Here is a 24,152-nt window from a genome sequence, read left to right as displayed (position 1 = left end):
ACAGGTCAAGCAACATTACAAATGATGAATTATCCAATATCCCTGAATTGCTGACAGAGAGACAAGGTTATTTGAACCACTCGAGCTGGGCTCGTATTTTAGTTTATGTTACTATCTTAAATTTTTACTTCTTTTTGCAATCTGGAGATGTTTTTGGTTTAATTTAGGACCCAAGTTCCTCTTTTGAGTCACTACCCATTTCAAAGGGGAAATAATCCATAAAACTCAATGCGTGTTAATGTTCAAACATTTGTGAGACATTAAAAATTAGCTGTGTCATGTTATGTCACTTTGTTTCTTGATGCTTGATGGCACATCTGCCAAATAGAAATGTAATAAAGTTCAACAAGATGTTTTTATTGAAGAGCATTCAAGAAGATAAATGGGAAAAATTGACACAACACATTCTGATCTCTCTTGTTTCCTGAATTAACTTCAAAAGAATTAAAAGCTTTTTGTTATATACAATTTCTGTATTGGACAGTTTCTGGATTGCTTTGGGTGAATATTTTTTTGTGAGAAAAGGGTTACATTTTTTTTTTTTTATTTGAGGAATGTATGTTCAGCCTTAGGTTTACGGTTGTAAACTGTACATATGGCAGGGCTCTTTAAAACAAGCGTATTCATATCTTAATTTGTGTGATGCGTTTATAGTCTATAACAGATCTGGGCATTTTACGCATCCAGCCCATTTTTACTATTTTATCTTGCCCCCCAAACTATTTTCTTTGAATACGTTAAGTATTTTCAATCAATATTGAATTTAGAATTTTTTCCTCCTGTTTAATTTGTATGGATGATTACATACAAAATAATGTTGGTACATTTATAAGATCATGAATGATTTTAAAGTTGAAATAAAATGCCAAAAATTGTAAATATTTAAATTGCAATTTTCATTTTGTTCAATTTACATGTTACCTTGTTGGCCCGCGCATATAAATTAAATGAGAAATATGGCCCGCCAGCCAAAATAATTGCCCACCCTTGCAATAGACAATACCAAAACAAACAGTGTGGGAGACAGTTTACAGAGATGTACTAAAATACAGAGTGGATTAGATTAATGTAATGACGACAGATGATCTTAAAATATGTTGTTTTAAGTTGGGTTGATAGTTGTTAATAAAAATAAAAATAAAGAATGCAACATGGCGGTTTGATATACTTGAAATAAATATTACATTAAATAAGATGGTCCAAACAATAATAATAGTCTATAAAAAAAGTTCTATATCAAAATTAGGTTGATACATTGTAAAAAAAAAAAAAGAAAAAAAAGAAAATTAAAAAAATAAAAAAATAAAAAAGGACAATAGACGCATTTCCTTTGCTTTATCGCCCCCTCTGGCGAAGGGCGGTATTTTTACAACTCGCCACAATGGGCAAGAGGAGTGGATGCGCCCGAGTGTCTTTCCACGGAGCACCACTGTGGGAGCCGTGATCGCCCCACGCACGCCAAACAAACACCACGGAGCTGAAAGAAGATCGGGATGTATTGATCATCTACTGGGTTAAAGGCTCTGCCTCCCCCACCTTCCCTCCCCTCCTCACACACACGCACACACACACACACACACACCGGCGTTTCCCTCCATGCTTCGGCTCCCAGAATGGATCAGGAATCCGGCGTGTCGTCTGCGGGGAGTTTCATCTTCCTGCATGAACACGAGCAGAGGTTTTACTCAGGGCTGCACGGCCGCTGCCAGGCTGACACCTCAGGGAAACTGTCGTCTGGGAAGGTGGCCGAGCTGTTCACTGCGTCTCAGCTACCTCCAGAATCCCTGCAAAAAGTGAGTGACGCGTCGGTGCTGCGGCTGAAGATCCAAAATCAGATTAAGCTCCTGAATTATTCTGTGTGATGTTTCTTTTTTCACCTCCTGACACGAAAAGGCAGGGCCTCTGCTCGCTGCATCACCCCACAATCCCCCCCCCTTCTCTCTCTCTCTCTCTCTAGCCCTCTCCTTTTTTGAATGACTGTATTCATGCTGTTCTTTCAACAACCTAATGTTCTCTCTATATGCAGTAGTACCAGTTTTTCATCATAAAAACAAAAAATTATACATACATAGATATTTAATGTGCGATCTTTGCATGTAAAGTTACAAGGCATGAAGTAGAGCTTTACAAATGCATGGGTTAATAAGGACATCCATATTGGTGTATAGGTATATTATTTGTCAGCATTTCATCTGTCAAATATCTGATAGTTTACTTAACACCAGGCTAGACAGCAGCATTGTATGAAAGTTTATATTTTGTCAAATGTAGTTTGTGACATTAATCCCAAGTATTCTTATTTTGAGCCACTGAATTTTGAGATAATAGCTGAGGATAGGACTGTCGGGAAGCTCTGAATTCTTCCAGTATGTAGATGCTATTATGCAATTTTATAGATTAATAATTTAGGGGTTGGTGTGTTACTATATATTTTATTTAATTTTATCTAATTTTGTTTTATTTTATTTTATTTTATTTTATATTATTTTATTTTATTTTATTTTATTTTATTTTATTTTATTTTGTTTGTTTTATTTTATTTTGTTTGTTTTATTTTATTTTATTTTATTTTATTTTATTTTATTTTATGTTTCTGAAATGGATTTGATCTTTAGCTTGATTTCTCATTTTGCACTTAGATATAATTTATTAGTAACTTTAAACTGAAAGGCATGTTGTAATAAGGGCTTATATGACACAATTGAAGAGTTCTTCAAATACCAGACAATTTATTGATTTAATTTGTATTTTTTACCCTTAAATGCTAATGTCAACATCATGATTGATTTTAAGTCTTTTGATTTTTCCTTTTTTAACTTTGTTGCTTCACACCACGTGTACTTCTATCACCTTCTATTAACTTCTGAGGATGTTTTGGGTGTTTTGCAACACTCAAACAAAACACTGTTGAATTTGAATTCATCTGAAAAACAAATACAAATAACCATTCTATGAATGGGCCAATACTTTATGTTTATTTTTGTGCAGAAAATTATTTTATTCAAATAAATATCAGAGAAAGTCTTTGAAAAGAGATAAAAAATAATAATTATATTGCAAATGAAAACAGCCATGAAAAAACATTTCCTTGTTTGAGAAATATATAACAGTTTGCAGTCAACACTCTCAAGTATGGAAAGCCAGAGCGTGAAACGAGCCAATGGAATGATCAACTGTTTAGTCGCCCTGTCTTATATATTGTTTTTTTTTTAAGAGTAATACCCGATCAGAGAATAAATACACAGTTTCAAAAATGCCTTTATTAGCTCTGTCTCGTAACCGATAACTTATTGTGCATACCAATCAAAACTCTAAATATAATTTCTCAAGCTCTGACGGACACAGCAGGTTGCGGCCTCTGTTCACACAGCCCGCAGCCCTCAGAGGTCAGCTGCCTGCGATTCCAGCCCATTGTGTCTCTGTGTGGTGTCAGGAAGTTTGCCACTGAGCTCTGCTTCCTTCCTGGCCAGCTTTGATTGCCGTGATGTAGCCCGGGTGATTGACATACAGTCTTCAGAGTTTTATTTGGCCCCACTGCAGGATGCCTGCAGGGTCCCTTCTGGGCTCCCTGTTGACGTCTCCCAGAATCCGATTGAGTGTTTTAATCTCCTGCATGAGTATAAAGTTGTGTGTCCGATTGACCCACTTCATATTTTTTCTGGAAATGCTTCCCTCTCACCGTATAGCAAATTAACTTTCCATTATGTGCCGATGGAAAATACTGCTTCGCTGATTCACGGTGGGCCTAGATTGACCAGATAAAGAGAGTCAGGCTTTGTGCTGCATGTCTTACAGCAGATAAGCAGGATCTGCTGAGCTGTCACTGCTGTCTCGGAAGCTTGTGTCACTCCGAGAAAAGCTCAGCTCCTTGCACTTTAGCCCGCAAGGAAATCAATGTTCCTGCTGATTTCAGGGACTTAGGATACAGACATTAGCCGGTTATGTTTGCTAATCACATTATTCCCACTGCAAACATGCCTCTTTATCACAAGTTATCATGTTGAATGACCACATAAATAAAACTTGTTGGTGTTCTGTATTTTAATGCGTCACTGTCTATGCACCAACTATTTTTAAAGTCCAGGCATGCCATACAGTTGTCCAAATGTTCCAATACTGATCTGCAAATGCTATTTCTGCCAATTGTATTCCTTTTACATTACATTACATTACATTGCAGTCATGTGGCAATCAAAAGCGACTTACAAAAAGCGCAATTCAGTTTTGTGTGGCTGTTATTTTATATGCTGAAGTTGATGTGTTGACAGATATTGTTATGGGACGTGTACACACAGGGTGTGGCCTTGGAACTCAAATAGTAGTTGTCATATCCCCTCTTGTGTTGTTCGCATGGATAGCTCGGATTTAAGACAAGCACATTGCTCTCGATGTAACCGACATAGTGGTTACATTCATTTCCTATTTCGTCTGTTACGGCAGTATGTGTTCCTAAATAATGATGTAATTATTGCAGACATTTTACATAAACAAACGTGCAGGTTCCTCAGCAAGGACCATGGCTTCATTTCATCATCTTATTGTGTCACAAGCAGTTCATTATCTTAGATTTTGGATTATTTTTTGCAGCATAATCGAAAGAAGTTGGACTATCATTCATTGTTGACATAAATCCCTTCACCCAGTAATATTTTGGAGAGTCGTGTCTCCTTATGCTGAGATAGATGAGTTTTTGAGTCAGTCCAAGGCAGTAGGTATTGAATAATTCCAACAGAAAAATACAAAATTAACAATACAATGCTATTACTCCACCAGATGTATTGCTATATTAGGATTTATTATAAATGATGTTCCCTAAAGAAAACTATAAAGTTGGACTTTGTAATATTTACGGTATACATGTGCATGTGTGTGTGTGTGTGTGTGTGTGTGTGTGTGTGTTTGTGTGTTTATGTATAAACCCATGTCGTCATTTCACCTTCAAGCTTGATGCTGATTTATAGCATCGTTCACGTCATTGTCTCACTCTCCAGCCTTTAACTTTAATCCTCACAGTTATTTAGAAAAAAAAAGAAAGCAAAAGTACCCAAAATCAAAATGAATAGAAAAATAAAATAGCAGTTCTGACAACTCCCTGGTCACTGCCTGCAATACAGGAGAAATTAACTTAGGTTGCAGTATGCTGGCTATTCCATGCATCTTAATTTCCCTGTAAGCCAACACCAGGTTGTAGTTTTAAATTGTGCAATAATCAAGAAAACAGTATCATATATCGTCCAAACAAATATAATAGCAAAACATTCAGGAAGTCAGTGCGCTAACTTTCTCAGTATTGTTTCTCTTAATGTGCAGATGGACACGGCTACCATTTTGACATGGATTTCTAGCTAAACATAATTGTTGTTGATGACATAAATAGAAGTATGTTTTTGTTTCAAAATGAAAATGAAGACAGAATTGATACCAACACCTGTGTTCACTTTCATTCGTTTGGCAAAATGTTTTTATCTGTAAATGTAAATATTTAGCTTCACAGCTTTTGCCATAGTTTAAGATACTATGATATAAATATAAAGTATAATTTGTAAAAACAGTGTGATTTAAGTTTTCACAGCATATTGAAAATGCTGTGGTTTTCCCCATCCTTAAAATAACAATTCTATTCAAGGGATCTTAGCTGGCAGCATGTTCACCAAGGGCTGCACTGTTGTTCCTTAGATAATCTGATCACACACACTCACCAGACCTGACCTTCACTTTTTGCCGCGTCTGTCGCCGGATAAAATGAGCCACACACACACACACACACACACACACTCTGAGCACGCCCTCCGCTGCATGAAAAAAAGAAAAACAAAAAAAAAATGTATTACCAGCATGACTACCATTCATATCTTGCATTCCACATTTTCCAAGTCCTGTGCTGTTTTAGGAATTCATATGTGTTCATATATTTGTTGTTATAAATCACAGAAACCACAGGTACCGCAACTGAGGAGACTTTTTTGTTGATTACGCAATATCCCCCACCTTCCTCAAGATATGATTAAATGTCTTAAAATACATATTGACATAAATCCAACACATTGTAGCCAACGGATAAATATGAATATAAATATGAATAGTAGTGGCACGGGCACCATACTCCTGAACTCTGCGCATGTTAATATAAAATCTTGTACAAATGAACCTGTGTATTTTTTGAATATCTTATTAGTAAATGCACAATAACAAAATACATCTATACTTGGCACCAGAGCCAATTTAATACAAAACACAATTCCATACAATATGTATGGATGGGATCCCTGACCTGAAAAAAACAATTTGGATGTTTTGAAGAGCTTGTTGGTGTTGCATAATAAGTGTGTAACTGTTGTTGCCAGAGGAAAATGGTTTTGTCATCTGTCAGTCTTTGGGTGACAGTGTTAGTTTGTCATACTTTATGTTATGCCTCAGAATAACTGCCACCAACATCAATTTCAATACAGAAAATACAGAAATAAAGTGCTTAGTCAGTGTATTATTACTGTGAAAAGTCCTGCAAGACTAGCAGAGCGGACTTGAGGCAAAAGATCATCCTCAGTGTTGAAAAAATATTCCTTTAAATAATTTGTCGTAATAGCTTCAGTTCTTTTGACAACCACCAAAAGAGGAGGCCACATGTTATTCTGATCTATTTGTTGGAACAAAAACTTTTTCAAACAATCTATATATCGTTTATTTTACTGTTTTTTGTTTGATTTTTCTCTTCTTTTTGGGAGTTCAGGGTGATTTCAGACTGAACGAACACCGTCCCGGGTTCTTTTGTTTCAGCATTTCAGAATCATGTGCTTTTACTTACAGAAAAGCTTATGCTCGTATCTGTATTATAACATGCATGAAAATAATATTCTTTTCTTTTCAGCTCTCGTTTTTGGTTAAAAACAAGTCTGTATTGGGTAACTGTGCTGTACTCTCCTAACATAATCCTAATCTTCAACCCCAGCAAAGCAGCCATACTACTTTAAATAGAGCTGCTATTGGACAAACACAATCGACATCTTTGCTTGTCTGTTATACATCAACTTTGTTCAAGATCCTTCTTTTACTAGAGTCCATATTTATGAATTACATGCTACCTTTAGCTTGTTGTAAACTAATCACATGCTACTGCTGAGTTCCTCTCCAGCATATTAGAAAAATGCCAAAGTTCTTCTGCGTCATAATGGGCTCAACTAATACAAAGATCAAATGGATTTAATAAACCTTTTCTAAGTGGATCTGCAAACATACTAGAAGGCTACTTTAAAAAAGTAAACAAAATGGTAATTAAAAAAAAAATCAAATTCACTTAAGTCTAAAATCTTTTATTTTCATTGTACAAGTAGCTCCTGTGGCGAAAGGCGTATTCATGTTATGTTCAGTATGATCAAATTCAGCTGATTATCTGCTGTTGCATAAATACACATAAATTTGGATATGCTGTTATAAAAAAGCGAGATTTTAAAATAGGTTAATGCAAAAGTAAAATGAAATCTCTATTTAAAAATTCTAAATATTCTTCTTAACGGATTCATGGGATGACTTTTCTTTTCCAGTAAACATGTTAAGAAGCAGAGTCAATTTAGATATGAGATAATCAGATGACGCTTACAGAATGTGGATCTTTCAGGAGTAACAGAGATTACCCATGTAAAATATTATGCCTCCAACCATAAAATGTGGTTGTGACATTGGAAATGTGTATCATAAATAAGAAATACAAGCAAGATAACAATAGTGGTACAATGTATTATAATTTAGACATATCAGTATACATTGTGAAGGAGAAAATAAGACCACGAGTCACTGAAATTATCTGCAGTGGTCTGCTTTAAAGGACGTTATTTAATTTACTCAGTTTTCCTAACTGTAAAGATGTCCGATTTCCACAGCAATATATAAGAATAAATATTCAAAAGGAGACTAGTCTGCTTATCAAACCTGCTTGACGGTATCAAGTGAGCGTCCTGCTAAAGTAATGAACTCTTTTTCCAGGTGACAGAGGTGTGCGGGGCAAAGCGCCTGGGTTATTTTGGTACAGCTCAGTTCTATGTGGCCCTGAAGTTGATTGCTGCTGCCCAGTCTAGTTTGCCCATCCGCCTGGAGAGTGTAACGGCCAGTAAGTCTGTTGCTATGAGGAGGCGTCTTACAGTAGCTAAAGGGGATCAGGAGATTATCTTTAACATGCCAGAATTCTGTCTAATCTGGATACAAGGGGAGTCGCGTGGATACAGCTAAGTGGCCTTATTATAAGAGCAGATTATCACTCACACACTGGCTGGAGAAACAAAAACCTGTTCTATACACTGCATGTGATATCTTGACGGATTATTTGAGGAAAAAAAAAAAAAAGATGTATTCTCTAGATTTATGAGTTTGGACTGATAAGGACACAGTAGTGCCAGTGTAGTAAAAAGAGTGTAAAAAAAAAAGCTCCACATTTAATTGTCTTGCAAGAAATCAACTCTCTAAAACTGACTAAAAAGAATCACTCATTTACAACATAATGTATAAAATGTATTTGACCAAAAGATAATGGTTGTATGATTTGCTCACTCATGTTGCCATTTTTTTTAATATTTCTCAAGTTGCATTATGAATTCTATGCGTATTCTAGTCCATGGAGTATTTTCTCTTTGGTTAGTCCCATTGAAAAGTACATTTCAATCTTTTTCCTTTCATTTTTAATACATTTAATATTTGAAATGTATGTCATATTTGTCATAGCTTTAACAATATAATGTCTTGAATTTTTGACTTGATCATCTCAAAGACCATTCAACTTTTTTTTTTTCTCTGTATGAATTCAATGCCACTGTCATTCATTTGTTTAACTGTATCCATAGCAAATCTCACGCTCGTGAAGAGCTGATCCCAAATCCCGATCAAATTAAAATGTAGTTATATGAAGAACTATCTAACATGAGATCTCTGTTGGTGCAAAGATAAAAATCCTGAAACTTGAAGAATTAATAACACATAGCTTGATGTCTCCTACGTAGCTCTACCTCTACCCAGATTTGTCGGAATAAAGAATGAACCTGAGACGAGATACGCAGCCCTCTCTTCCAGCGCAGACGCTCAGTGTCCGGCTACGAGATGGAGTCCTGCCGAGAGGAGCACCTTCAGGCACGTGGACGCCAGTGTAGAGAAGAAGGTAAACTGACCTCTGCTGCATGGTCGCTGTGTATCTGTGCTTTTGGCCCAACAACTTTGAAGAGAGCCAAAAGCTTATATCTATCATTGCGAGCGAGGAGAGAGAAGGGGTCCTTCAAAATACCAGAAGTGAATAAAATGCAGCGTAAATGCTCCGTATTGTATTAAAAGTATGGTGTAATTATACATTTGTTTCTGTTTTGGAAGGAGCAGATGTCCCCACCGGGGTCAACATGCAGTTCACCACCTCGTTCTCCGTCGGCCTACCAGGGATACCACTACAACAAAAATAGGAACGGGGCTGAATCACAAATAGGTATATTTATACACATATATTCTTATAATACAGCAAATAAATGCAAATGTACTGTATATAGTATATGATGTTTTTTGCGTACTGGGGAAGCTGAAGTCACAGGACTTCCTTTCTTTTTTTCTTTATTACTAACTGCACAGTTGTTTTTTTTTTTGTAATTCCCTTAAAACTTTCCACAGGAAACATAGCAGTGGGTTTAGAAACAGAAGTTTTTCTATTCTCTCAGGTTATAGCTTGAAGTTAATTTGTGAAAAGAGGAATGCAATGCATTCAGGGTATCGGTTTTGTGACTTTGGGTCACACATCCACAGTGAAGTCAAGAATAAGTTAAAATCACCAGTTTCAACCCCCCCACTCAGAGCTGCATAGCATCAAAAATATAATCGCATGGAAATCAATGAATGATAAAAATAGCCCCGATAATGGAGGAAAAGCAACAGTATCAACATTCAAATGATTCTCTGGTATAGGTTTCTTACTTAACCTTTCCATCTTTTCTCTTGATATTGATATCTAAAAAGATATGTTGTCAATTTTTTTTTTATTCTATTAATTCTGCATTTATATTTCATATTTTCACCTTCATAGGAAATAAGAAATACATATCAACTCGTTCAGTGTAGACTTTCAAAATATATTGTTTTGAAAAATATTGCTTTTGATTGTTTTGCCCCCACGGGACAGTAAACTTGCCGTTTGCACAGGATTACACTCCAGCTCTGTTTTCTTGGTGTCAATACAGCTACCATTCAGGCTCAAAACACCAAAGAGCTAATTCTCTGAGGCTACATCTATATTTTTTACACTCTGTAAAGTGAATTAAACACAATTTATGTGTGCTGAAAGTAGTCGAGTCATGAATGATAAATTAGAGCCTTTGATAAATGAATCTCTCATTTATTCTGATCATCATTTTTGCACATGTTATCAGTAGGAAGCTGCTGCTTGTTAATCTCTTGCCATACGATAGCGGCGTTTGTTTTTCTCTCATCCTCCAGCCTATGAAAGCAAACATCCCTTGCGGCCGGTGGTACAGATGGAGCCTCACGCCTCACCCAGTAAATACGGGACCAACCCCACTGTGGAGCATCCTGCTGTGCCTTGGGTACCGCCACAACATTTGCATTCACGCAGATTGTTCTGTTTATCAACCGTCCTGATTTTTTTATTTTGCCCAACTTCTCAGGCTTCCTCGGTTGAGCCCCTGGACCAGCAAAATATAGTGGACCACAGTGACGATGACCCCTGGAGGATCACAGAGGAACAGCTGGTGTATTACACTAATCAGTTTAAAACCCTGCAACCTGACCTGGGGGCCCTGATCCTGGGTAGGACCTCCCAAACCCCTGACACACACACACACGCACACACACCATCCCACCTATTCACACAATTATCAGACCAATACATATCTAAATTAAATACATGTTATGTTGATCCCTTACTTTTCCCAGGTGCCGTTGCAAAGAACTTCTTCACAAAATCCAAACTCTCTATTCCAGAACTCTCCCACATTTGGTGAGTAATAACATTTAACACCGTCTCCAATGAAGCGCTCAGTTAACAGTGCAGAAAAAAAGTTTGACCAGGAGGCTATTTACCATTTTATACACAAATGCATCCTGACTAACAATAGTTAAGTTTGTGAAACTACTCAAATTTGGATATAAGGCAATGACTAGAGGCCTGATATAGTTTAATATTAAACAGAGCATATGGTTGGTTTGCCCTATGTGGACATCAAAACAGTCCACCTGACACTAAATATGTCATTAGTACACTATTTGGGCTGACCAAAGGTACATGTTTCCACCCCGTCTCTAAATGTAATTCCTTGTGTAAACAAAGCAGGTGTTAACTTTCTGCCCAGTTGGGTTCAGACTGTGAAATGGTTTCTTCTCATTTTGTAACCTTGAGTTATAGCTTTCAGCTGTTCCTCCAATGAAATGTTAAATGTTTTTATAGTTTGTATTACTACAACTGCTGCATTCAAAAACTGACTTGTGCGTTTTTACTACAAGGTATCACTAGAGAAATGCAAATTTCCATTAAATATTTCTGGACTTGAGAATAACTGTCCACGGTAGATCATAAACTGAGCGGTAGCTTGTTATTTTACCTTCCCTACTAATTTCAGGGAGTTGAGTGACGTGGATAGAGATGGAGCTCTCACCTTCGCTGAGTTTTGCACAGCATTTCACTTGATCGTAGCACGCAAGAATGGCTACCCGCTCCCCGAGAGCCTTCCCCCAACCCTACAGCCGGGCTTTCTGCAGCAGGAGGGGGAACTACCACACACTTCAGCTGTAAGAGACGCGGCGATTAGATTTCCCATCTGCAGTATTCATGTTACAAATGGTCTTGTGATGCTTTTGTTTTCAGAGTGCAGAACCTCTTATTGTCTTTGAGGAAGATGAATCAAGGCAAAGTAATACGGTAAATAAAATTCTCAGTATTCAGGGTTTAAGTGGTTCAATATGACCTGTAGAGGGCACTAACAAGCTAGACATGCCGATTTAAGTTCATCCTCAACACTATGCTGATTTTTCGACTAGAGGTTATTACTTCCTGGTATGCAATCATCATTTTTGAAAAATGAAATATGTGAAAAATTGATATATTCATTTCTGCAGAATGATAATATGTTCTTATTTCACTTTTTTCAGGATCAGCACATCATAGAGAGGCAGTCAAATATGGTTATGACAAAACAAGAGTTGATGGAAGAATCTTGTAAACTAGGTAAAAAAAATACATCTGCATGAAAATGTGAATTGATATCACTTAAGTAACAAATTTAAATCGTAGATTTGTCCCTGTATTTCTCCTCACCCACAGATACGGGTCTGAAGAGGATGGCATCTCAAGAGAAACAACGACTTCACATTGGTGCTTTTCCCGCCGGGCCAGATGATAGTAAATTTCTTGCTTCCCCTCCCTATTATTTGTTTACAATCGACATGGTGGGAGCCACTGAATTTTATCATATATTTGTTTCTCCTCCCCTCCATTACATAGTTGCCTCAACCCGTTTTTCATTTGGTTTGAGCAGGAATGAACTGTTAAATAGGAGACCATTTTAACATTTGTTGTAAAAATACCTTGGTAATTTTGGTTACATTGAAGTCAGGACATGACAATGGCAGGACTTTTTTTAATGATTCACTATAATATTATAACAATCATGGCTGCCACAATAACAAATCTGTATAGTACTGACTGAATAGAGTTCACAAATGTAATTTCAGCTTGGCTCCTCAACGATGTAGTTGTTTCTCGCTTACCGACACAAACAAAAATTAAAACATTGTCTTTGCCCTCGCAGGGTCAACTCAGGAGCTTGACCCTCACACAAGGACAAAAAACAGACCAAGGTGAAAATCAGTCCAGATGGGTGAACTATTCCGTACCCCTCAACCACGATCTCATTATTCCCCTTTTTCTTCCATCGTGACCTCTTTTCCAGATCATATTCCAGCACATCAATCGACGACGCGATGAAGAAGGCGGAAGAGCCTCCAACGCCTCCACCTCGACCACAAAAGACCCATTCCAGAGCCTCTTCTCTGGACCTCAACAAGCTCTTCCAGCAGGCCACGCCCGGTACATCTCATTCTCAAAAAAATCAGCTATCTGTACAACGTCCGGTCGTCATGTCTGCGCTACCTCAAGCTCGTGGCCAGGTTTTTGTCTTCAAAGTAGTTCCCCTCTATGGGAACTAAAGGGGAAATACTCCTTGTAGTTCTCCTTTTTGGTAAAAAATAAAAGGGGAACTGGTCTTGATGTTTCTACTTCTCACCTTTCAAACAGAAAAATACACACCAATGGACGGTGAATTTGGATCTATAGATGGCAAAAAAATGAGAATACTACTTTTGGTTTTCATGTATTTTCTTTGAATTTCAGGGGTTAAAAGTGGATGGTTGCTGCCTCCTCCAGCTCTCCCTCCAAGACCATCGACATCACAGGTAGGCCGGGTTCAACTGCACTCTTTACAGATCAGCTACACAAAAAAAGACATCTGAACGGGTGGAACAAGGGAGGGTTTTCTAATTCTATATTAATATTCGGTCATTTCAGGTTCCTCATTTCGTCAAAGGCTCCGACAAATCTTCTCAGAATAAGGTGCTGCAGCCAAATTTTGCAGACTTCAGCCGTTTTAAAGAAGAGGTGAGTGCAAAGTCTGCTTTTCCTCTCTCTTATGTTTAGAGTTCAATGTTGTTTGCAAATGTGTCAGTATTTGCCCGCATACCACAGATGGTTCTCCTTAAAGTGCTCACTAAGGTGTAAATATACAAGTGTTTTTCAAGACAAAGAAATAAAGGAAGCTAAAGACCATCAAATATCGCAGCCCCCTTGAATACATGCAAGTGAACATGTCAAGGATTTATTTTTGGCTGAAGTGACATTCAGCCCAAGTGCTTTACAGGCCCTGTTGTCTTTTGTTGTCGGACAAAGACACTTTTTATAGTTTCAGCTGAATCAAATCGAAACAAATCAGGCCATGATTGATGCACGTTAAAGTACAACATATCTAATGGGAATAGAGTTATGAGTCTGCCATACCCTTTTGTTTGTTGTTGAAGTCAAAGAGCACTTTGAATCCTGCCTGAGATTCTCTATTACAAATGCTCTTGCATCTCTTACCCTCCATTCTCCTGCGAGGCGTTGCCATTTTTTTGTTTCTTCTCACACTTCATTAAAACCAAGCGGTGTGTGGACCCGCCTAAAGGTGGTGTATATTATGGTTTTCCTTTGTAAGACAAACAGAAACTTAAACCACCTCAAGGTTGTCGGAGGGAGACAAATAAACTACAGGTAGAATTGAAACTGGATCCTTTGGTATTACCTCTACGAGTCTCCCATCTGAATCCATTTACTGTTTGTTTGCTCTGCAAAGGAGGCCATAATTTCACCTCCCCCTACTTTCTGAATTGCCTTTACATGCAGGTTTGTGCAAAAATGACATATATATAACTTAGTGGAGAGGTACAGCGATATTACAATGAATGACTATTATACAGTAATTTGGGGACACACGCATTTTTGCACTAAGCGTGGTTGGTGGTCTGTGTACAAAGAGGACTACATATGGTTAAGGTGCACAGGGTGGCGCAGTGGTTGGCACTTTTACCCCATGACGATAAGGTCCCAAAAAGGGGGCCTTTCTGTGTGGTGTTTTCCTGTCCTCCCCTTCTGCATGGGTTCTCGAGTTTCCTCCTACACTCCAAAAACATGCATTAGGTTCATCTGCGACACCAAATTTCCCTGACGTGTGAATGAAAGAGTGAATGGTTGTATGTCATTGCGGCTCTATCCTTTGCTCTTGACGTGAACCCCAATGACCCCTCGCCCAAGGACCTCTGGAATAAACTCCATCCCTCCCTGTGACCGTAAGAGCAGGATAAGTCGTGCAGATAATGAATTAATTGATTGATTTGAGGAATAAAGTTAAAACTCTATGGCTAGGGGCCACGGCTAATACATAAAGCATGAGTTTGGCTTCCAAACATTTGTCTCATCTACATTCTATGACAGTCTTATTTTTCAGTTACTATGAAAACAGACTAAGCAGGTCAATCCAAGTTGTGCCATTTAATGGTCTTTGGCTCTTCCTGGGGTACTTCAAGGTGTTCCTCAGCCAGATAGGATAAGTAATGATATGTAATAATCGGTCAACTAAGGAGCCTTCAAGTGGCTGGATGTCCCCAGAACACTGGGTGGTACCCAGGAGGCATCCTCCTAAAATGCCGTAACAATGTCATCTAACTCTATTCTACAATTGATCACTCATGACAATTTGATTTATTGCAATTAATTTCAGCTAATTTCGAGGAGGGATACATTTGTCTTTGTTGCAAGAAACTTTCACAGTGAAGACTTCATTAGAAGGAACTACTGACCAGTTGACAAAAAACTGTCTTGTAGCCAGGAGTTTCTTCAGTTGTGACCTAAATGCCACGGTTGTGTATTTTTTCCAAGCACAGTAAATGTAAATACATATTTCTACTTACAGTCCTCTCTGGAGAGCGGTGCACTAATCTATTGATCCAATGCAAATGTAAACACATTGAATGTGTACATTTAAGCACAATTATCGCACACTGTATTGACTTTTGTCTCATTTAGTGGATAATGTGAGTTGAATATGACCAGCTGTAAAGGTCTGCGCAAAAGTAATGGCACTTCTTCGGCCTTAGCCTTAATCGACGGAAACCCCTGGCTACTGTGACCGCACATACGTTCATTGAAGCCGCCACTCTGTAGCAGCGCTGCTTTCAGACATTTCCGTGCAGCCATCGGATTTCATATTCAGCGGCGTAGAGAATCGCAAGACAAAAAGCAATTTACAGCTCTAGCACTGGCCTGTATAAATCATCAAGTGAGGCTGAGGCGTTTCAACCTCCGCCATGCTTGAGACAGCCAAAGACTGGATTGAATTCACTGAATTCAAAATTAACAGCTGGTGATTGTTAGATTGGGGTGGTGAACCTGCCAAAGGTGCTCCCTACAGGAAATGCCCTAGCTTTTATATGTGGGGTAAAGAAATGAACAAAATTCAACCCATTTTTCAGATTCATGCACTATTAACCGAGGTCCAAAGGAAGCAGGTGGTGATTTGTTAGGATGTCCAGGAAAGAGTAACGACCGTGAAGCAGAAAAGAGACGCAATAGAGGCAAGTTAATCTTTCATGGCTGCCCCTGAGCAGGTAGTAAGCTGCAGCTGGAGAGCACTAGTTGCTGTTCCTGCAGGAAAAGCAGTGATTTTCCCTCTGTCAGGGCGGACACATTTTCTCCTGGCCTCTTAAGCCTTATCTTTAAATCATTCCACTTTCCTGTGACATCAGGGTTCTTCTGCTGGTTATCCTGTCCCCTTTGATGCAAAACAGAAATGTGATTGCTTCTTTTTTTTTTTTTTTGCAGGAGGAGAGCAGTGTGAAGATGAGGGAGCAGAGTCCACGCTCCAGATTTGGTCACAGTACTGAAGACTTGCCAAATGCTTCCAAACCGGTCAGGAAAAGTCAAATATGATCTTGTGGGAGCCTGATAAATATGAGAAATGAATCATTTTTTATGCCGTTTATGTTTTTTTTTTTCAGGATATGATTGGAGGATCTCATAGCCAGGCTCCACAGAAACCCATCCGCAGGAAATATCACCCAGACAGCCAGAACATGGAGTCCGGACCCCCAGCTGCGATGCCGTTTCCTCCCTCCAGCAAACCCACACAAAAGTTAGTCTGACATTTACCTTTTTGATCTTCTTCCTTCAATAAACTCAGAACATACCGTGCTACAATTAAATCTTGCTGAATGTTGTAATTTGCACCCTGTGGCATAAAACGATGTTTCTATCAACACGTGAGCCTTTAAGGAGAACGTGGTCTTTTTAACTTTTGCAAAAAAAAATTTTAAAGCGACAGGAAATTAAATGACTTTTAGAGCGGAAGTTCTTCTTGCCAGTTTTCTTCTCCCGGTGAAAAAAATACAAATATATAGATATAATTTATTCATTAGAAGGGCTTCCAATGAAAAACACAGTGGGATTCTGTCAAAGTTAATGGGCTCAACTTAAAAAGTGCTCTCACACATTGGGGCTTCAAAGCGCTTTACACTGGATTACAATCACACACACACACACACACACACACACACACATACACATGGCAGAGCTACCATGCAAGGCATAATCAGACCATCATTGGCAACTTGGTCGTTCAATGTTTTGCTCAAAGACACTCCAGCATGCAGGCAGGGGGAGCCTACAAGTGAACCATCAGCCTCAAATTGGAACTCTACCAACAGAACCACAGATGCCCCTCGCACTTGTGTAGTGCTTTAAACAAGGGCTTGATTTTTAAAAAAAGTTGTTTTTGTGATGCTTAAATCACATTTACATCTTGAGAATTCTTACAAACACTGAATGTAAAAATGCAACTTGGAAAACCCTGTGATTGGCTGAGGAGCAAGAGGGACATTTGTAACACATTAACATCAAATGTAATCCAGCTGTCATGTCAAAAGCAGTATTTTTTGTTTAAAGCAAAAACAAGAAACGCGTTTGCCATAAGGCATCACTTAATGCGAGTTTAAGAACTTCTTAAAAGTTATTTGAGTTATTTCTCAGAAATCTCAGGGCCCCCTGGTGCTGGTTTCCAGACACCCAAGTGTTTAAATTATAATTTAAGACTTCAAATAAAATTGGATAATCTGAAATGTCCAAATGTAATGTGAATTCCTTAACTTAATTGAAAAATCTTAAAAGTTAACAAGTAATGACATGTGAGGTTTTTTTTTTCCTTTTTGTTAATCGTATTGAAATACAAATAGAGCAACAGACACACATTCACATGCATATATACTGCACTGTATGTAAATCTCATCACCTGAAAGAATTCACCAAAAGTCAAAAGTGATAAATAACCAAGGCTCAACCAAGAAAATAAAGCAATAGCAATATACAGAGGTATAAATGAATACATCCCAGAAGTACATTCTCTGCACATGAAGAATTATTTTGTACTCAGTCCAAAAAAAATGTAAAATATATTTAACACTCTTTCAGATTATTGTCCAGGCAGAAGAGAGAGATCCAGATGGCGATCCGTAAAAACAAGGAAACCAACGCGGTGTTAACTCGTCTGAATAGCGAGCTTCAGCAGCAATTCAAGGTCAGCGCCACTTCAATTTCCAGCCACAGCAACTCAAAGATGCAAAACGGGTGCATCATTTTTGCCCATGTAGCTCATGCCTGTATTTGTGGAAGGGTGTGGATAACATCAGTGATAGCCTGCAATGATTTTGTGACATTCCCTGCCCTCTCCCTGCACCGTCACACCAAACCATCGCCGTTGAAATGAGAAAAGCCAGCATATTTATGAACAAAAACACTGCAGAAATGCTGGTTCCTGCAGATAAGTTTTCTCAATGTGCCTTTCATTTCAAGTGACAATGAATAATCAAAAGTTTCCTGCCTTCATCAGTTTTTATCAAACCATACAGGAGGTTTTCTTCTCCAAAGTTTCTGGCAGTCACTTGGCATGAAATATGGGTTTCACAATGAATAGATTAAGAGAACTAATAATGTGGTTAAGCCCAACAACAGTGTACGCAGTGGTGGATGACCAAGAGTCCTTCTGTGGTTTCACTGAAAAATGCTGTAGAGAATTTGTATTGCTATATGTTTCAACTGCATGGCTGTGACTTTTAAAGATTAAAATGCTAGAAAAGCGGCAGATGTGGGCAGAGGTTGGCGCGGTGTGACCCGACAGACAGTCCAGAATTGCATAAAACCTGCACTTGATTAAGAGGTTCTTATCAAGTCACACAAGTAAACTCATTGATAGCAGTAATGTTTATGAGAAAGATCTTCTTTGGAAATCAAACTAGAGTCCTTGGAGCTGTGAGGTGAAAGCGCTAACCACTGGGCCGCCACGCTGCCCTGCTGCAACTATTACATTAAAAAGGATCAGCAGAAGTTTGCTTGTACTGCCAAAAATCAGTAAAAAAAAAAAAACACCAACCAAAAACTATAAGAAAATACCTTGAAGCTGCTCCCTTCAGGGGTCACCACAGCAAATCATCTGCCCCCTATCTAACCCTATTCTCTGCAACTTCTTTTTTAACACCAATTAATTCACATCCTCTTTCACTTCACCCGTGAATCTCAATTTCAGTCTTCTGGGCCTCCAGTCTGGCAGTTTCAAGCTCAACATCTGTCCAGCCAAATATTCACTCTCCCTCCTCTGTATATAACCGAACCATCTCAGTCTGGCCTTACTGACTTTATCTCCAAAACGTCTGATGCGCTGTCCTTCCGATCGACTCAATCCTGATCCTATCCATCCTCATCCAAAGAAAACAGCTTCATGTCTGCTTCCTGTCTTTTGCTCAATGCTCATCGCCGCTGTTTCCGGATCATACAGCATCACTGGTCTCACCACCGTCTTGTACATCTGGCTGATACTCTTATATCACGCATTACTCCTGACACTTTTCTCCGCCCGTTCCAACCAACTTGAATGCGTTTCTTCCTGTCCTTTTCACACTCGCCGTTGCCGACGGTTCACCCCAAGCACTTAAAATCCTCCACCTCCTTTTTCTCAACTCCCTGTGGCCCCAGCATTCCATGTATTCCGGATTGCTGCAGCAAACCTTCATCCCTCTCCTCTGCAGGGCACATCTACACCTCCAGAAATCCCCTTAATACCCAAATATATTACAAAAAATGACCCAGATATCTTCATAAATGGCAGAAACTTGGGGCCACATATGTCAAAATCAAAACACTGCATGTGCATTCATTTACTTTGTATTTTTTCATGCCTCAGCTTTTTAAACACAGGCATGGTTTTGATAGAACTCATGCTATCGCAATAGTTACAATTAACCAAATTAATCGTAACTTGGTTGCAATTTGTTACAGTTTTGATTTTATATGTATTTCAATAATTATCTATTACTATTATATTACTTTTACACTACTATATATATAATAGCAGTGTAGTATATATATATAAAATATGATATATATATATACATTATACATTATATATTTAGTTTTATATATACATCTATATATATATATATGTGTGTGTGTGTGTGTGTGTGTGTGTGTATAGAGAGGGGGGGGGGATTTTTTTTTAACAGAAGTAGAAAGCAGAACCCTGCCCATTATTATTGTAGTGCAGTGCTAAAGTAGCCAGCCAAACTGTGCTAAAGCAGAGATCTGTCTGTTCCCCCTCCATCAACCTCTCGGTTGAATTAATGGCACATATGTGGCTGTTTGTGTTGGAGGTCTGCCGCTGGCACAAGAACTCCAATTTGGAACACATGCTACATGCTTGTCATTCTCCAGGAGTGATACCTCCAATAGCTTTAATATAACTCAGACTATGGCTCAAAAGGAGTCTGGCTCTAACAAAAAAGGCTTATTTCAGGTCTCTCTCTCGAGTACAGTACATAGCTGCAATAGGCCGGTTCCAGCCTTTTACAATGGCATTCTTTTCATTGGTTTGAGGTAATCTAGGATCTAATTCTGCCACACTAGTTCCTCAAAGCATCCTTGGAATTCTGCAGAGAAAGGCACATGTGTCTTTATATAGACACGGGCCTTGTTGAAATACCAATCAGTCAATGGCATTCCCAACTGTCTTCTTTAAAATAGAGCCTGGGCTGGCTCGGCATGCAGCACCGGGAAGGCGTGCAAGGAGGGACAGAGCTTGAAAGGAGGGAATATCACTTTTTTAAGCTGACATTTTTTCATGTGAAAACTTATATTTGCAGTCACATCTATATTGTTCTTTATCCTTGTTGTTAATGGATGATTTTAGAAGATTTGCATTACCGCATGATAAAGGAAATATCACAGTGTTAAACCAGACACATTTTAAAGAGCGGGATAAGATGTCAGCATGGCTCCTTGTTACTCTCTGATTTTCTTGAGATTCCTGCTTCATTTTGATTAATGAGTTGTTTATTTGTGATTATTGAGGATTTCTAGCAGAATCATAGGTGATTCTTGGGTTACAAATTTGAAAAGAAATCATTCATTTCATGTGAAACACATGAGCAAATCAGAGTCACTTAAGACCTGATATGGAGAGAGGCGCTGCAAACGATTTTATCCCCTGAGTTTATGAATCGCCCGCAAACAACAAAGAGCACAATGTAAACTGACCTGAGTCATCCTCAGCTTGGATGAAGAATATTGGGAGTTCATCTTATTCAAGTCTTTTTAATCAAATGCAAAAAAGCTTTAAGTCAAATATAGCAAGCCAGGAGATGCAAGAGCATTCACCTGTCAAGAGCCTGGCTCTGCCATCTGGTCCATTTGCAAAAATTTCTTGAGTTATCACATCACAATTTCCAATTTTAGGAGGTGATCTATGTATGGTCTCTAACTATCTTGGGAAGTTGGTATTGATGATCTTTGGTTTGCTCGAGCCTTGAAAAACAAGCATTTTCAACTAGTTAAATTATAAGAATTCAGTTGTTATTTATTCTGCACAACCAGAAGATATTTTCACGTTTTGTACTGGATATGATGTATATTGTTGATATATTTTTGTTGTGGCAATTGGACTTGAATTTCTTCACTTGAAGACGTTTCACCCCTTATGAATTCACCATGACCTGGATGACTGAGAACCTCCACAGACAAGCATTGCACATCTGCTAGCAAGGATTAAAATTGTTCTAGATTAAAAGAAATAAAGGAAAATTAAAATAAAACAGTAGTGTTAGTCCCTGTGGTGTGTTCCCTGTTGAGAATGCAGTGATCAGAGGTCATGTGTTATTGTTCCCTGCAGGTTGTCCACCAGGAGAGGGTCACCTTGGAGTCTCAGCTGGATCTCCTGAGGCCTCTGGCCTCTACGTGACTGGGGCTTCAGTTCACAGAAGGTCACATCTTTACTGTTAATTAGTGTCACTGAATGTTTGAGCCAGTGTGTGACTGTGTGTGTGTGTGTGTGTGTGTGTGTGTGGGCACGCTAGCACGTGCTTGCATGTGTGTGTGTGCGTGTCACTATCTCAGAACTATTGTAAAAGGGCTGAAGAAGAAAGAGAGATGCAAAGATTGAACGTGCAGCCAATTGATTCTTGAGTGTTCGGACGCGGTTCCACATTTAAATTTTATTCAGTTTCATTTTTGACGATGCTTTTTTAAATCACTGAATATGAAAAACACTACCTTCTAACAATTTAAGTCACCCTCCGCCTCATGACTCTCACATACAGGCACGACATCAATGAGATCATACATTTAGATATAAGTTTATTTTCTGCGCTCAAACTCTTAACTGTATCACACTTGGTATTTTGCTTTTATTAACTTGATCATCTACATCAACTTTTGGTCTAAAGGATGTGGTGTTGCTATGGATAAGTATTTGATTTTGATGATTTATTGCACTGAAAGAAAAGAAAATGCACAGAAGTACTTGAAAAAAAGTGAAATGTTTCTCTAATTCGATGAGTTACCATTCCATCAAGTATGCAGACTTTCATTGTTTTGGTTTTTGGACAGACTGTCACTGTCAGCAGAAATATAGACACTTTTAGCTGCATTAGTTCAGTATTTGTGCCTTTCAACTTGAAGACTAGTTCCATCTTTATTGAAACATTTCTTATTTTATTTTTTTAAAGATCATGCAAAAAACTATTTCCATACTGGATCAATACTGTGAATAGTTTAGTCCTATCTAAATATCAATTCAAAAATAAACCAGCATTTAGGCCAGCACAATATTTTCATGGAAGAGTTTCTTTTTGGCTTTCCTCTTTCTAAAATCAAAGGTGCCAATATTTTATGATTTATTCATCTGGTAGTTTGTGGAAATACTGTATACATATGTAATGCTACATCTGCTTGGTCATATATAAAACACACTTTGTTTCTGCAGATTATTTCCACTGATGCGTCAGAAACAGTAAAACTTTGACATGATGCTCAATTCTAAAGCTAATATAAGTCGATTCTGATAGCATGACAGGAATATCATACATCCCTAAACTTTACCTAGCAACTCAGTGTTGCTTTAGCTTATTTTTGAATATTATTTCCTCATCCTGATTGTAATCGAAGATTAATGGTGAGAAAGATAGATTGCTTGAATTTGCATGTTTTCTTGAAATGATGTGAGCATTTGACTATGAATATCTTGAAATGTGCACTACTGAGCTCTTTACTGAAGACAATAATGAAACTGATCAATAAAGTTGTCTATTTTTATTGTTTGTGATCATTGTGTTTGTTACAGTAACACTTGAGAAGGTCACTATGTTTGTTAACTAGTTTAAATATTATTGTTTACCTCTTTGATAAGCTTTGTGACTTTGTTGAAACTAGTGATGGACAAAGGATCCAAATAATTCACATTTGACAAAGGACCAGCGCCTCACTGCAAGAAAAAGTACAATTAAGTTCAAGTACTGTCTGCCAGTATTTTCAGTAAAATGTACTTAAAATATCAAAAGTAAAAGTAGTTACTGTGCAGTAATATTAGTTATATAGGTTTTTTTTAATCCATATGACCTCATCTGATGCTTCTTTGTCATTTTTTCTGCCGGTGTCATTTTAATTATTTTATATTATCACAGCCTGTTTGCAACATATTTCTCTGCTTTTGCACAAATGATTTCAGTGAAAAATCTATTTTAAGCTGTATTCTACATTTTCCGGTTCATCAATGTGGATTTTTAAATGTTAATCCCCTAAAAAGTGTCGGTCAAGTTATTAACATTTTGCAAATCACGAATGTTCACAACATTCAAAGATAAATAATTTTACGAAACATTATTGGTTCGAAAAACTACGTTGAATCCTGATAACTGTTGTGATAAGGAATCATAAAGTGGCATCAAATTAAAAGAGAAACATTTAATAAACTTTAATTATTCCAGCAGACCATTTTGAAAAAGGAAAAAGAGAAATTATTGTCAGCTGTGGTATTAGCAGATATTAATAAATCCACATCACAGCCTGCGTGTGTGAATGTAGGACGATGAAACTGACTGCTGCAGGCATAACCCTCTGGCTTTGAAAAAGCAGCTGTTTTTCTGACACAGACACAACAAGCAAAGGTCACACAGTGCACCCGTGGCTGTATTTCCAAGCCTTCTGCTTGCCGCTGCCCTCCAAAAATATCAACTGACTGACACACTTGGCTCCCATTTAGGCACCTTGCTCACTAATCTGC

At 38.1% G+C, this 24,152-nt stretch overlaps 1 protein-coding gene across 3 annotated transcripts; it reads left to right on the top strand.

The window, feature by feature from the left end:
* The first annotated feature begins 1,346 nt into the window (after positions 1-1,346).
* reps2 (RALBP1 associated Eps domain containing 2) lies at positions 1,347-23,158 on the top strand. Of its 3 annotated transcripts, none has more exons than XM_086161214.1 (19): positions 1,347-1,793; positions 7,978-8,101; positions 8,985-9,139; positions 9,346-9,454; positions 10,453-10,559; positions 10,641-10,782; positions 10,909-10,972; positions 11,592-11,760; positions 11,837-11,890; positions 12,121-12,196; positions 12,293-12,343; positions 12,780-12,828; positions 12,921-13,057; positions 13,361-13,422; positions 13,535-13,624; positions 16,379-16,465; positions 16,555-16,688; positions 18,020-18,125; positions 21,765-23,158. In XM_086161214.1, exons 1-19 carry the CDS (start codon positions 1,614-1,616, stop codon positions 21,831-21,833), a joined length of 1,965 nt encoding a protein of 654 aa, XP_086017340.1. In that variant the 5' UTR covers positions 1,347-1,613; the 3' UTR covers positions 21,834-23,158. The 3 variants fall into 3 exon arrangements, with proteins under 3 accessions (XP_086017340.1, XP_086017338.1, XP_086017339.1); XM_086161212.1 differs by having other exon boundaries at positions 12,293-12,370; XM_086161213.1 differs by having other exon boundaries at positions 1,348-1,793; positions 9,352-9,454; positions 12,293-12,370.
* Positions 23,159-24,152: the final 994 nt, after the last annotated feature.

The sequence above is a fragment of the Fistularia commersonii genome, chromosome 16 (genome assembly GCF_037954325.1).
Source record: "Fistularia commersonii isolate RoL2024-O1a breed Wild chromosome 16, RoL_Fcom_v1.0, whole genome shotgun sequence".
Classification (NCBI taxonomy): domain Eukaryota; kingdom Metazoa; phylum Chordata; class Actinopteri; order Syngnathiformes; family Fistulariidae; genus Fistularia; species Fistularia commersonii.
The sequence above is the reverse complement of the archived record's forward strand: the minus strand, read 5'-3'. Positions and strand labels throughout refer to the sequence as shown.

Bases quoted from the DNA above. Each gene is read 5' to 3' on its own strand.
- reps2 (XM_086161212.1), top strand. From the start codon at position 1,614: ATGGATCAGGAATCCGGCGTGTCGTCTGCGGGGAGTTTCATCTTCCTG. The intron at 8,102-8,984 runs GTAAGTCTGTTG...TCTCCTACGTAG, and splicing joins CCTGGAGAGTGTAACGGCCA to CTCTACCTCTACCCAGATTT. The intron at 9,455-10,452 runs GTATATTTATAC...CTCATCCTCCAG, and splicing joins CGGGGCTGAATCACAAATAG to CCTATGAAAGCAAACATCCC.